Raw genomic sequence first — 15695 nt, forward strand, 5'->3', positions numbered from 1 at the left:
GACACAATATTTAATGCTGTATGTCTTTTGTTGGCTTCTTTGCTCTGTGTTTTTTAAGCTCCCCTTTGCATCCCTCCTTCCCTGGGGTCAAGTCACCAGGGATTGCAGAGCTGCAGTGGTTTGACTCCTGTCTCCTTGGCACATTCTACCTCAACACTCGCATCCCTTCACGCCAGGAGGGTCTCCCGGATGCGACAGATATTTGTGTAGTTTGGTGAGAGGAAGAGGAAAAAAGAGAAAGGAGGAGAAACACGGGCAGGGAAAAGAGGCTTGGGGTGAAGGGAGTGGGGAGGTACAGGAGGGGGAAATACGGGGAGAGGGATAGAGTGACCCCAGTGAGGGGAAAGCCCACTGAAAATTCCCGGTCAGTCACGACTCCTGTGTCCTGTGTCCCTCCATGTTTTAATGTCTCACACCAGCTAAAAACGGGTCTGTGGGAAGTCGTAACACTCACCAAACTCTTGACAGCCGCTATTCTTCATGGAGGCTGTGAACAATTGCCCGCCTGCCAGTGTCTGACTGAAATAATAGCTGTACCTACAGGATCATTTGGAAGACAGATGGCGGAGGCAATCCCCATTCATCTGCCGGCGGCCATTTCATAACTCTCACCAGCCTGTCAGGCCCAGGATGGGAAGGCAGAATGCAGCCTTGCTAATTATTAAAGCTCATTAGAGAGCTGTTGTATTGAAGCCAGTACCTCTGTCCTGCCCCAGTCCTGCACCGCCCCAGCTCCCCCATGCCAGCCCCACTCCAAGGTGTTTTTGAGAATGCCTTTTGCATCCTTGGAAAAAGCATGTCCCCAAAGCCTAGAAGCCCTGACGTTTGCTAGGTGGGCTTTACTTTTTCACTTTTTCACTCCGCCCCACTTCCTAAGGAAGTATTGTAGCTCCAAAAAGAGGTCTCTCACCTTCCCCACTGTTCGCCCCTTCCATAACTTTGCCCGTTACGATTCCATATCTGAGAGTCTGGATGACGTTTCCTAAACCGAGCTGCCATTTGCTGCTTAAGGCACCAAACATGTCTGTTAGCATTTTTATAGCATGCATTAAAGCCCAAGACTTATTTCAATGCAATGTTTACAGATTTAGAGAACTTTCCAGCATGGCATATCCTGCCAGCATATTTGAAATCCTTGGGTGTCATTCAACAGCAATTTTTGAGAATCTACTACGTGGATGTAAACAGGAATGAGGCAAAATAGGAGGGCCTTCGAGTGAGGGTAGCTTATTGAGTGTGGACCTGTGCAGCTCCAGCGCCCGGGCTCACTTCAATGCTCTGCAGCCGCCATGTTGGAATTCATCATTTCTGGACAAGAGCCCCACATTTTCACTTTTGCCCTGGGCCCCCTCTGATTGGATTGGCAGCTGGTTCTGCTACAACTGCTGGAAAGGCAAAGCATTCACAAGGGCTCAGGAAGCAGTCCCTCCTGAGCCAAAGCTGAGAGGCTAGAAACTCCAGATGTAACAGAGATTAGCCAGTGGAGGAGAGGGAAAGATCAGTGCACACGGCAAGGCAAACATGGATGGCAAATATTATTAGTGCCTATTTGAGCACTGCCCTAGGCATGGTCTGCTTTTGAGGTGCTAAAGACTGGAGGTAGACCCCACATCACCTTAAATTCAGCAACCTAACAGCACCACTTGTGACTTCTCTCAGGAACAATTGGCTGGCATCGATCCTCCACTATGTCACCAATTTCACTATATACCAGTTCTACTGAAATGTCAGCCGGAGAAGGAAGTGTTAAAAATAAGGCTGGAATGTAACGGGAGCCTGTAAAGGGAAGCCTTTGAATGCCAGACTGAGGAATATGGGGAAGCTTTTGAAAAATTTGGTCAGAAGAGTGACTACTGGAGCTCTGGCCGCCCCAAGAAAAGAAATATTCTTTCTACGCCCACTGGGCCATTTGTTCATAAGGCTTATATAATAACAAATAACTTTCCAGCACCTTCCCCTCATTGCACATCTCCCTCCCACTATTCCCCTTCCTCACACTGCTTCTCCCACCCCACAAACACATGACACAAAAAGTCCAGCTGTTGTCTTTAATTTGGGCTCCGCTGTTGCCTTGACCTCCCCTGGACTGAGGTCATTGACCACGCTTCGGTCCATTGCACTATGCCCGAATTCACACATCTGACCTCTCCCAAACTTCTTAGGGGAGGAATCCCACCCATGACCCTGTCTGTGGCAGGCAGAATTTGAAAAATGACCACAGTGACCTCAGCCTTGTATAATCTCTCCACCTGAGTGTGGGTGGAACCTGGGAGTATATGAGATGCCATCCCCATGATTATGCCAGGTCATAGGGCAAAAGGGATCCTGCAGATGTGATTAAGGTTACTCCTCAGAAAGGGTAGGCCTAATCTGGTCACATGAGCCCTTTAAAAGCAGAATTTTCTCAGCTGGTGGCAGAAGAACAGGAGACTGAAGCACGAGAAGGACTCAAAGCCCCAGTCCTGCTTGGAACATGGAGAAGCCGTGTGAGAGGGGATGTGGGTGGCCTCTAGGAGCAGAATGACCTCCAGCTGACAGCCAGCAAGGAAATAGAGAAAGCAGGCCTAAAACTACAAGGCGCTGATGTCTGCCCACTACCTCAAAGGCTTAAGAGATTCTTCCCAGAGCCTCCAGGTAAGAGCCTAGTCTAGCCAACATCTTGATTTTGGCCTTCAGAGACCCTGAGCATAAAACCCAGACAAGCTGACCTGACTTCTAACCTACAGAACTGTGAGATTATAAACAGAAGTTGTGGGGCACCTAGGTGGCTCAGTCAGTTAAGCATCTGCCTTCGGCTCAGGTCATGATTCCAGCATCCTGGGATCAAGTCCTGAGTTGGGCTCCTTGCTTAGTGGGGAGACTGTTTCTCTCTCTGCTGCTCCCTACTTCTTGTGCTCTCTCTCTCTCCCTCTTTCTCTCTCAAATAAATAAATAATCTTTTAAAAAATATAAACTGATGTTGCTTAAGCTGCTAAATGTGTAGTAATTTGCTATATAGAAATAGAAAAGTAATACACTGGTTTAGCCCCTTCCAGGCACTCTCCTGCTCAGCAGCTCAGATCCTGCCACTTTAACATTAGGCAGAGTCATAACGCAAGCATCAGGAGTCGCATCTGAAGGGACAATGAATTAAAAATGAGAAATGAGTGTAGAGACAACCAGTTGGGAGATTATTGCAAATGACCAGCATGAAGAAATAAGGTCCTAAATTTAGTGGCAGCATTTATAGATAAGAGCGATGGATTTGAGAGTCCTGCTAAAAGAAAAACTGTCCAGATTAAGCAATTGATTGGATGGGAGAGATAGAGACAGCTATTCTGTTGGTTTCTGGAAGGAGTTGGAAGGTACACTGGTCCTCTGTGATAGCATGTTCATTAAACTAAATGGAAAGAAAATGTGTTCAATTTTTCCTAAGATAAGAAGGAATCGTGTTAGTTAAAATTGTTGGTGGCAAGCAACAGCACTAATTCAATTCAAACAAGTTTTAGGGGGTAAATAGAGGAGGGTGCTTTGTATTGAGGTGCAGGTGTTTTATAGACCCCGAGGGACAGGAGAACAGCCAAGCGTCTGAGAAGACAAGATTGGGATATGGAAGCCCCTGGGGACCAGAGAGTGTGCTCTCTGCGTCCGCATCTCTTCTTCCTCAGAGACCATCCTCGTGTGCCAGTTAGATGTCCATGGCAAAGCTTTAGGGTTGAAGGGGAGACCGGGATGGACTGGAATTACTAACTCTGATTCCCAGTCTCCAGGGGAAATGATCCAGTTGGTCGATGTGGTTGCCCTACCTCGCACACCACCATCATGCTGCTGCTCTCAAGAAAAGTGGGAGAATTGATTCATGAGCAGGGCAGACACTCCCAATGTTGTTTACCGAAAAAGCAGATAGGATTTCTCAAATCTTAATTTCTGCAGACACAGGAGTACCAGAGTGTGGTATTATAGCCAAGCAGCTGGGTCCCAATCCCAGTGCTCCCTCTAACTAACAGTGTGTATGACAGTGATGAACTAACTAAACTTCTCTAGGTCTCAGTACTTCTAGGTATAAAATAAGGCCCTTGGTCCAGGTGACATTGAGGGTTCCAGGTTTAATGCCCTGTGATACTAAATCCTTCTGAGCAGAACGATGCTATATTGATCCAGTTCTTGTGTTTAACTCTCCCTTGCCCTCTCAAAGACCAGAACTAAAGCCTCTCTGCATTAATCCTCTCATTCGCTTACAAGAGGGAGAAAGGCAGCCGAGGAAAATATATAGTTTGTTTTCCAAGAGAGCTGGACCACCTGAAAATCTACTTAGTACTCAAAAAACACTAAGCCCAACCCGGTGTTAACTGGCTTTAAGTCTCTGCCTTGACAGGAGCAGAGATTCTGTGCTCCCGCCAACAAAAGTGTGTCTCAGATTACTGGGGGGCCTGGCTGCCACCATGCTGGCTCTCTCTTGCAGCTTTCTTTAGAACCACAGAAGGTCAGAACTTTAGAAACTTTAATCCAGTTCCTTGATTTTCTATAGGACAAAGCAGAAGCTGAAAGAGAAGAGACTTGCCCATGGTCATATGGATCTTTGGGAGCAGAAAGGGGGAGTAGAGCCAAGTGGCCTGACCCATGTTTTCCTGCTGTCCCTTCTTTGAACAGATTTAAGCATGTGATCTGAGGCTGGAGCCCCAAGGATAAGCCAGCAGACTTGACTGATGGCATCTGTTATTTATGAGTTGAATTGTGACCCCACGCCACCAAAATTCATATTTTGAAGTCCTAACACCACCCTCCTCCCTGCTACCTTAGAATGGGATCTGATTTGGAGACAGGTCTTTACAGCGGTAATCAAATTAAAATGAAGTCATTAGAGTGAGTGGTCCTCAATCCTCTACCAGATATTGCCTTTCATGCCCAGCCACGGAGGTCCTTCCCTTCCCGCAGCCTAATACTGCAATGCCTTTCTCTTGCTCTCCAAACTCAGGTTAGAGTCTCATTTCTGTTCTGTGATTTTTTTTTAAGACTGACTACGTTTACTCCTTGCAGCTCCCATCTACTTCCTCTGCACAGTGGCCAAAGCCTCTCGGGCAGCCATGAGGAAAAGGCTGGTGGAAAACTGAGGTCTCATTCCAACACTGGAGCCATGGACCTGGGGTCTGACAAGAGATGCCACAGCAGGAATGTGGTCTCCTAAGTCTTCACTCTCAAAAGGAGAGTGAAATGGAGCCTGAATCTGACACCATGAGATGCAAAAGTATCTACTCTGAGTGCTCGTGGCATTTTCTAAGTTCTGAGATAAGCCCAGGAAATAATCCAAAGGAAGGATGATGACAGACTCTTAAATTGTGGAAAGTGCCATTTTAAAATAGTTGTTGTGCATGACTTGAAAATTGTCTCAGAACAAAATGTTTGTCAATCTCTGAGTCCCTTATCTCTACAATTTGTTAATAGAGAGACTTGTACAGCGTGCTAGCTCATGTAACAAGAGGTTAAAATGGGACAGTCTCAGTGTCAGTAGAGGCTTTAGCATGCAGGTACTGGCTAGATCACTTAAGCAAAACTGGAAGTGGAGGTATATGAAAGCCACTTTTGTGACTCAGCTCATTGCTCATCTCCAGCCTATCAAGAAGTTGAGGAGAACAAAAGCAAAGATGGGAATTGGAGAGAGGCTTTTCCTTGGAGGTAAGTGGTCAGGGAGCCTCTTTACACCATCCACGAGGGAGGCACATGCCTTACCTCAAGCCTACCAATAAAGGCATCAAGGGGGCCTGCAGAAGACTTCAGATGAGCCCTCTAGAAAGCAGTCTGGGGTGTTTGGCTCAGAGACAAGAAATCTGAAGGGCCTGGAGGCTAGCTGAAGCATCATGAGATGACAATATAGAGACTGTAGTCTGAGAGTAATTTTCATTCCCTCTACCGAAGGATTTAAGATGAAGATATCTTCTGTGCACCAGAGGTAAGCAGAGAGAGGGAGAGAGAGCAGAACTATCTCAGAGGGGCCTTGCCCATGGCGCCACCTGAAAAAGCAATGGGAAAAGAACAGGGGAGTGTCTGTGTGGAGGTGGTCACAGAGAATTAGGGTTGTTACAGAATGAACTATGTCCCCCAAAATTCATGTGTTGAAGCTCAACGTGACAATATTTGGAGATAGGGACTTGAAGAGGTAATTAAGGTTAAATGAGGTCGTAGGACAGGGGCCCCAATCTGATAGGACTGGTGTCCTTATAAGAAGGGAAGGAGACCAGAGCTCCCTCTCTCTCTCTCCCCCCCGCTTTGCATGCACAGAGGAAAGGCCATTTGAGGACAGAATGAGAAGGTGGTTGTCTGCAAACAAAAAGAGAGCCCTCACCAGAAGCCAATTCTGCTGGCACCTTAATCTTGGACTTCCAGCCTCCAGAACTGTGATAAAATAAATGTCTGTTATTTAAGCCAGCCAATCTATGATGTTTTGTTATGGTGGCGAAAGCAGAGTAATGAAGGGGTCTTAGGCAGCCAACCAGAGAGTGAGTCCCCTAAAGCAGAGATTCATAGGTGAATGGTTCCCAGTGATGGAGGGATCTCCAAAGAACCCAGAGTGCAATCCAAAAGAAATAAATTACCCCACAAAGAAATCTCGAGGATTAATGTTTTCACTGGTGAAGTCTACCAAACATTTAAAGAAGAAATAACACCAATCTTACATAAATTCTTCCAGAGAATAGAAAAAGAGTATGTGCTTCTCAAGTCATTTTATGAAGACAACATGATCAAGATAGTAAAACCTGATAGAGACATTACAAGAAAGAAAATAGTAAGTCAGTGTTCCTCAAAACTACAGATGCAAAATCCTACACATAATATCTTAAAATCCAATGATTTGGGAAAGGATAATATGTCATAACTAAGTACAATTTAACCCAGGGATGCACGTGTTAACATTTGAGAAGCCAATCCGTGTAATTCACACAGCAACAGAATAAAGAAAAAAGATCATTTGATCATCACAGTGGATGTAGAAAAAATTTATTAAATTCAACAGTCATTCATAGTAAAAACTCGTAGCATACTATGATAAATCTAATCGTCTATGACAAAACAAAACAAAAAAAGACCTGAGAACAGAAATGATCGATACTGTACTTACTGGAGGTTTTCACCAGTGCAATAAGGCAAGAGAGCTGAACCTCTGCCAAACCCAGAGACCGCAGTACCAGTCATGACTGTACCTGTCAGGTACTCCTCACCACTCCAGCACTGGAGCGGAACAGAAATCACACCTAGCAAACAGAGTCAGGTGGGGAGAGGGAAGAATCAAGAAGAAAGCAGCCACCCAGCTTCTCTCACCCCATGTTCTTTTCCACTGAAGCCATGCCAAGCTGGGAGAAGGAGGTGTTTTACATTATTTTTTAATGAATTGGATTTTTTACTCTTACACAGGCTGGAAATTTTAGTTACTGAGAGAGTGTTATTTCATGATATTCAGTGGCCACAGGACTTTTCCTTCACTGCAAATGACCTGAAACCAGAGAGTGTGCTCTAGATTTCATCTAAGGGATAAGGATAAACTGTATCGGGGCAGGTATGCGTGGGGATAAAGCTGTCTTCTATTCGACTCAGTGACTAACACTCTTTAAAAATCCTGGTTTGCAGTCATTAATGTTGTTAATGTGCTCACTGTGAGTCTCCCAGAGGTAAGCGCATCCCCTGGACCACACTTTTTCTACCTTTGTTGGAAAGAGCCTTCCTCCGATGTCTTTCAAGAACTCAACCTCTTGACCTGGATTGTTCCTAAGCGGGCAATTGCAGACATTCTTTGCTGACTGAGAAAGCAGCTGATTTTGCAGGGCTCACAGATGGGGGTTTCTGTGTTGGGCATGAGCAGAACGTTGCCTTGTGCTCTTACCACTCCACCCTTAGTTTCTTGTCTTTCTCCTGTCTTGGAAATGTAATGGTTGCTGAGGCTGTCCTGAGTTTATCTTGTGTTCACTTCTAATGTGTGCTAAATGATTGGAAATGGGAAGCAGATGGACACTTGGCCCAGAGATTAAACTCCATCTCCTTAATTAGATGGTGTTGATTAAGGCTTCCATGGGGTCCTTCTCCTCACTGCCAAGTAAAAGAGCTCTGCAGTGGGGCTCCTCAAAGCATTTGGGAACTAATGGTTTATTCAGTTCCTCCTTCGCATTTATTCACGGACACTGAACAAACAGGAGCCAAACTGTCTTTGTCTTTTCGGTTTTTCTCTAGCAGTTTCACCATGTGACTTTCCTCTCTGGCAAGAGTTGAAACAGAATAAAGGGAATTCTGGTTAGCCCCTGGCTGAACTTTGCTTCCTATCTTGAGTTAGCAGAATTTGGTTGGGGACAGGAGGAGAGGTGGTCTTCAGAACGGAGAGCCCCCGAGCTTTAGGAAAGCGCTGGGTACTGACATCAGCCTGGGGCTTCTCCTATCAAAGGGGAACAGACAAGAGTTCGGAGACTAAGAGATCAGAGTTCGAATCTTGGCTCAGCTGGTTAGTAGCTGAAACTGTGGTATGCTGGTAAATTTTGAACAACACTCTGAAATAAATAAATAAGGCCCTAATTTGGAACACGTGCCAGTTTTTGTGATGTAAATACTCCCACCATGGCCAATTTTCAGCGACCAAGGGGTTGTCACTGAATGCAAAATGAGGAAGAGATTCTCATTGTTGGTTCTGTATAGCTTGTCTGAGCTGACCCCAGCACACCAGTAAGCATGATAAAGCCCCAGTTTTATCGTCTGTACAAAAGGAGAGGTACTTGGCAGGGTCATTATAAAGATAAAAGTAATGGCCAAAACGGGGTCTGACGCACATGAGGGGCTTAATAAATTGTTACCGCATATCATCATTTTAAACTGGGCTTTAAGGAAGTGACTTCACACACTGCTGAGCACTCCAAGAAGTCCGAGCCTCAGCCTTGAAAACTTAGCAAGTAAATTTCACTATCCAGGTGTCTGGGGAATGAAGTCACACTAATCAAATGTATAAAGGGCAGTTTATAAATACCAATTTACTACTTTGATTTAGTGTATATACAGAATAATAATTGTTCCAAACCCAAACTGGCTCATGTGGTCTAAAAAAGGATTTCTTTTTGTGGCTTAGCAATTTGTTTATACGCAAAGTGCTACAAAAGCATAAGTGTTGATGATATATTTTTTTAAGATTTTATTTATTTATTTGTCAGAGAGAGAGAGTGCGCATGTGTGCACAAGCAGGGGGAGCGATAGAGGGAGAAGAAGGCTCCCCACTGAGCAGGGAGCCCAATGCGGGGCTGGATCCCAGGACCCTGATATCATGACCTGAGCCGAAGGCAGACACTTGACTGAGCCACCCAGGTGTCCCAGGGTTAATGATATTTAAATATGCTTATTTAAGCATCTGGATTAAAAAATTGAACTGGGGCTGCCCCAGCAAATCCCTGGCCTACGCTGACATCAGCATATCCCTGGTCTGAGAACCAAGACTGGTGTTCTACACCTATCTCCTTGCAGGCATCCAGCTCTCCTGTCAACCCTGCAGAAGACTGGACAGATGGACATTGTTAAGAGGAGATATATTTAACTACCCCTGACGGGGTCCTGCCTAGAGTTTCCCCAACCACAACTATACTGATAAATTTTAAACCCTTTGGGTAGGGGCACCTGGGTGGCTCAGTCGGTTAAGTGTCTGCCTTCAGCTCAGGTCATGATCCCAGGGTGCTGGGATCGAGCCCCACGTTGGGCTCTGTGCTCAGCAGGGAGCCTGCTTCTCCCTCTGCCTGCCGCTCCCCCTGCTTGTTCTCTCTCTCTGTCAAATAAATAAATAAATAAATAAATAAATAAAAACAAACAAACCCGTTGGGTAAGGGAAAAACAATGAAGATTACCAGTTCCATTTTACTATATGCAGACTGACACACAGAGAGGCAAAGGCACATAGAAGATAAGTAGGGAGCTGAGACTGGAATTCAGATCTCTGAGGCATAGTTTAGTGCTCTTCTTTCTGCCCCTGGGAAGATCAGTTGGGCAGCACAAAAAACACACAGTCCAATGCAGGAGAAAACCACATGTGTAGATAAATTGAGAGACTTTCTACAATGGAGGATGCAGGATGTTCTGGGAAAACTATCCCAGTGAGAAAGGGGTGATTGGTATAGGTATGGTGGGGGGAGGTTCTAGATGTGGGGACCTCTGAGCTGAGTTCTTAAAGGATGAGTAGAATTACCTCAGAATAGAGGGATGTTGCAGGTTGGGTTTACCAGGAAGATTTTTAAGATGGGGATTAACATATGAGACTTTCGTTAGAGAATGCTTCTGGGAAGGGAAAGACACAGGATTGGGGAGAGGGAGTTGAACCATGATATAATCCAAGCAAGGGCCTCAGCCAACCCCTAAGGGCTCTGGAACTGAAGTGGCTCCTTCAGAGTTTTTCCAAGTAGGAGTGAGGGAGCCAGGCCATTTATATCATCAGGTGGATCCATCATGGGTGTTGCAGGCTGTCCCTAAAAGCAGGTGTGACTCAGAATGAGTAATTTTGTTCAAAAGAGGGCGGGTCCCCAGCAGCGATCCCAGGTGCTGGGGAAATAAGTCTTCCATTTCTCATGTTGGATCTGGGCAGTAGATCACATCATCCACCACAAGAGGGAAAGCGTTTTCGACACTGAGGAAAGCACTGAAGGAAGCGCATGTTGGTGCCATGGGAGTGTTCCAGGGTTTGTCACGGAAAGGATTTCACGTGAAGCAGATCCTGAGACAGAGATATGCATACAGGCGGTTCACTGGGGAGCAGTCAGTCTCAGGAACAACATCTTTAAGGGAGTGGGGGAAGCAGGACTGGGCAAAGGGAGCAGCTGAACTGCAAAACAGGTGCAGCAGAGAGCTAGCCAATCCCACAGGGATGGCCCATCAGAGATGTCCTGGACCAAAGTAAATGAGATGAGCCTTACACTACTGCATTGACCCATCACTGGAAATGCATTGACCCCAAGGAAGAGCGCATAACTTTTCCATGGGAGCTCCCTTCAGGGAAGGGCAAGTCCTTGGAGGGACTCAGCTATGAGCCATCAGCCGTCCACACTCTTAACATCAGGGGGAGTGAGTACCTTGGTCCTGAAGGACCATGAACGTCTATTGTTGTCCATCTAATGTGAACGTGCACAGTTTCCGGTTCCCCTTGATTAGAATGGAAAAGAATACATTGGCCAAACTGATGGCCACATAACGTGTATTTAAAGATGTGTTAACCTGCTATTTAGATCGCAAAGATACCACATCTAGCATGATGGTGGTGACTGACACCACCACTTGGTTGGGCTTGCAGTACTCAGGTGTCATTCATCAAGATCTGCCTGATTTTTGCCCAGACCACACTGGCAAATTAAATGGGGACTATTAGCCCTGCATTCTTTTTTTTTTTTTTTTAAGATTTTATTTATTTGCGAGAGAGACAATGAGAGACAGAGAGCATGAGAGGGAGGAGGGTCAGAGGGAGAAGCAGACTCCCCGCTGAGCGGGGAGCCCGATGCGGGACTCGATCCTGGGACTCCAGGATCATGACCTGAGCCGAACGCAGTCGCTTAACCAACTGAGCCACCCAGGCGCCCTAGCCCTGCATTCTTTAGTTAAGAGTCTCTGCCATTCAGCCAAGGGAAAATATATATATATTTTTTATTTTTTAGCTTGTCTGTGGTTTGTTTGTTTGTGTTGTATTTGGTAAATTTTAGGGTCATGGTGATCTTTAAATAGTTTAGTATATCTTAAAATCATTTAGTGACAGGGCTAGAGAAGATAAGTCAGATGGCAGTAGAATGAGGAACTTATGGGAGTGAGAATTCATGGAGTTTGGTGCAAAAATTACCTCAGCCGGAGCGAGGGTGGGTAAGTGGAGGTGAATGGGCCTCTCTTTAGCTTTTACCATTAAAGCTTACTTCTCATTTTACCACCACACCAACATCAGAGAGTGAAAAAATTATGGAAGTCCCCTACCCTCCCTCCCAATGGGATTGAGGGGAAATAGCTCATTACTGCTTCTGAATGAGAGAGTATCTCTTTCCATAATGAAGACATTTAATGTTCTGCTAATCAACTGCTGAGACTGGCGGAGCATCTGTGGGTGTTTTATCTTGGTTAATGGGGATATTTCAAAGAGCCCAGCTTAGGGAAATCTTCTGACTGGGCAAGTTTTATTCAGTGCCAGCGTTTCCTAACTCCTACTCCATTAGATACCTTGCTTTCCTGCCCACCCCCCTCTCCCCACATCACCCCTTCCTCCCTACCCCGCTGCTGGAAAATACTACGGTTTGTCTAGATCCAAACATACGGGTTTATAGGCTTGTCTCTTTTTATGTGTGTGTATTTATTGTTTTTATGTATATAAACATTTGTTGGTTATTAATTTTGTCTATCATCAACTTATGACTTAATTCGGATCTTGGAAACGGGGAGGGCTGACGGTCTCTCTTCCAGGTGAAGGGCAGACAAGCTATTCGTTGTAAGCTGGTGGTTCCTATCTAGCAAAATCACAGAAGCGCCCTCCGAGCTGCCGCAAGTAGAGCCTAGTGTCCGTTGCTTCCCCCCCTTGGTATTCAGCAGGACAGCTCGGCGCGTGAACTCCAAGGTCGGTTTGCCTGATGATGGTGCTGCTGCTGCCAAGGCCACCGAGGGTGCTGACGACTGTCCAGAAGGAGGTGCCCGGAGAGCCCTCCGCACACTTTTTTGACTTCCTGCCAGATTCAATTCCCTGCCTCTCTTAATGACCAGCGTTTCTAGGGCCTTCAATTATGTCCAGCTATTCTCAGGTGTCAGGGACCAGGGAGGATTTTATTGGTCTTAAGCAGGCAGCAGACCCACATCCCTCCAGGTGTTCCTAAAGAAAGCTGTTTATCTCAAAAGATCCAGCTTGGGGGATGGGGAGACATTTCTCCTGGCAGGGACTCCTATAAACTTCCCTGCAATAGACTCTCCTCCTCTCCTTATTCACTCACTCACTCATTTATTCATTGAGTTAATAAATATTTATTGAGCAGCCACTTCTTTCCAGGCATTAGGAACTACAGTCCTGGAGATATAGTGCTGAATAAGATCAATACTGGCCCAGGCTTCATGAAGATCACACTCTACCAACTTTGCTTCATCTCATGGTACCCCTACTCACAAGTACCCCTTGATTAGGAGAGAGAACACAGGGTTCTAGAGAGTTTATGTTTTGTTTTTTTTCTTAAGATTATTTACTTATTTGGGGCGCCTGGGTGGCTCAGTCGTTAAGCGTCTGCCTTCGGCTCAGGTCATGATTCCAGGTCCTGGGATCGAGCCCCGCATCGGGCTCCCTGCTCGGCGGGAAGCCTGCTTCTCCCTCTCCCACTCCCCCTGCTTGTGTTCTCTCTCTCACTGTGTCTCTCTCTCTGTCAAATAAATAAATAAAATCTTAAAAAAAAAAAAGATTATTTACTTATTTGAGAAAGAGAGAGAGAAGGAGCACAAGTTGGAGGGAGGGGCAGAGAGAGAGAGGGAGAAGCAGACTCCCCACGGAGCAGGGAGCCCGATGTGGGGCTCGATCCCAGGACCCTGAGATCATGACCTGCACCGAAGGCAGACACTTAACCGACTGAGCCACCCAGGTGCCCCTCTAAAGAGTTTTGATTTGAAATAGCCGTGCTCGAAATTTGGGGATCCCTCCCATTGGTTGAACACCAGTGGAAGTGAAGATGCTGGAGTTCAGGAAAAGGGATGGTGACATTGAGATGGTAGGGAGATTTGCACAGTGTCAGAGCATGAGGGAAACTGAGAAGCCTACACTTACCCGCCAGTCAAGTGGATTGTAGAAAAACATAAAATGATAAAAGAACTTGGCGCCTGGGTGGCTCAGTTGGTTGGGCGACTGCCTTCGGCTCAGGTCATGATCCCGGAGTCCTGGGATCGAGTCCCACATCGGGCTCCCGGCTCGGCGGGGAGCCTGCTTCTCCCTCTGACCCTATCCCCTCTCATGCTGTTTCTCTCTCTCTCTCTCTCTCAAATAAATAAATAAATAAAATCTTAAAAAAAAATGATAAAAGAACTGAAGATGAGTTACATTTAGAACTTAAAAGTACAAAATCGCTCTCATAATCTTTCTTTGTATGTTTCTATCCTCATGAAGATGTGATTTATTTACACTGTCATAGAATAAATAGAACCTTGACTTTTATTTCACACATCATCTAGATTTTAGGTACCTTTGACTGTTGCATCGGGTTTTCAGCAGAACATTCTTCTGGGGGACTGGGGCAACATGTCTGCCCTTCTCCCCAACCCCATTCACCTGTCTCAACTCTGATGCCGCACACAAGCAACAGTACATTCATTGGGGGTACTCAGTCCCTGATTTGAAGCACGTCTGCACCAATTAGCCAACACAGGTCCAGAGCAGCCCCTTATCTGCCAGTCTCCTTTGATCTTCTGACCTGTTTTACAAGGCCTTTCCTTTCCATGCCTAACACAGAGAGGGAAGATGCACAATAAATATTTATTGAATGAGTAAATTTTGTTTCTATTTTCATACTCTTCCTCGGGTAAGAGATGGCTTATTATTTTCATGGAAGGAGCATCCAAATAAATGAAAAGGAAGAGCACGTCAAAGTCTCCATTCAAATGTTCCCAGCTAGGAGTGAAAAAAAAAAAAAAAGTTGATTTTCCATCCCTGTTCCTTTATTCTAGGTACTGACTGGTTCCTAATCTGAAAAGGCACATTGACTTGTGGGCTCGGGTTATCTTCAGTGCACCCGGAGAGAAGAGCAGATGGCTTGCTAGGTCCAGGAATATCCCGGAGCTCATCTCCATTACTCAACAGATCATTAATCTGGAACTTCAAAACCACAACAGAGCACTAAGGCAGCTAAACCAAGAGCTACTTGATCCTTTGTGCCTTCGAAGACATGGGTAATGATTAGGTTTCTCACCATCAGTAAACTTAAAACAATGAAAGCTCAAGAACAAAAGCTGCCTTTCACTATTCCGGAGATCCCTGGCAATAGAACGCGAGTAGGATGATGAGATGGGGATGCCCCTCCTACCCCCACACTCCTAGAGGATAAGACACAAGGAAACCTCTCTAGCCCAGGCCTGTTCTTCTCAGATTCCAGGTAGGACTTACAATCCCAGTCGGAGGGTGGTGCAGTGTGGAGCATCCGTTGGCTGGAACGAATTCTAGTAATCGTCTTGGCAATTTTTCTTCAGAAATCTGTGATTTTAAAACCATTGAACAAATCATACAAAACACCTGAAAATACAGCATAAAATATAGCAAGTATTTTTTAAATGCATGGTTGAATTCAGAAGAAAGTAGGGAAATTCCAAGAGGGTGCAGCCGGGCAAGCTGGACACCAAAATAGGAGCCCCGTTTCAAGAACCAAGAGGCTTGGGTGTGAATGACAGTGCTGGGGGCAGGAGACCACTCCAGAGGCACATGCAAAGCAGGGAGTGGGAGGCTCCGTAAATATTCAGGTCCCTCAAAGGCCTACCCCTAGAGAAGAGGCACAACAGAAAGGGGAGTGTCACCTACAAAGGGAAATAAGGAATCTGGCCCATCTTGACATGGATTCTGGTCAGAAATTTTACGAAAGGTCTCCCATGATGATCTGTAACTTCAGCCTGCCCTCGTGCCGGTTTGGCATTCTAATTTACTACCTGCGAGATCCAGGCAACCCCTACAAAAATATTTCCCTATCCATTTGGGGGCAAGTGTATAACTCATACCGGAGTTAGCATAA

The 15695-nt window shown here is 45.8% G+C and overlaps 1 protein-coding gene across 1 annotated transcript in view; it reads left to right on the forward strand.

Moving 5' to 3' along the window:
• Window positions 1-14847, forward strand: part of STXBP6 (syntaxin binding protein 6) — a 267054-nt gene extending 252207 nt beyond the window's left edge. Inside the window, exon 6 of the mRNA XM_081830665.1 lies at window positions 14644-14847. Within this exon, the coding sequence (XP_081686791.1) occupies window positions 14644-14661 (18 nt within the window). The 3' untranslated portion in view covers window positions 14662-14847. The remainder of the gene's footprint in view (window positions 1-14643) is intronic.
• The last annotated feature ends 848 nt before the right edge of the window (window positions 14848-15695 follow it).

Source organism: Leptonychotes weddellii, chromosome 9 (assembly GCF_054177405.1).
Source record: "Leptonychotes weddellii isolate Sample4059 chromosome 9, ASM5417740v2, whole genome shotgun sequence".
NCBI lineage: Eukaryota > Metazoa > Chordata > Mammalia > Carnivora > Phocidae > Leptonychotes > Leptonychotes weddellii.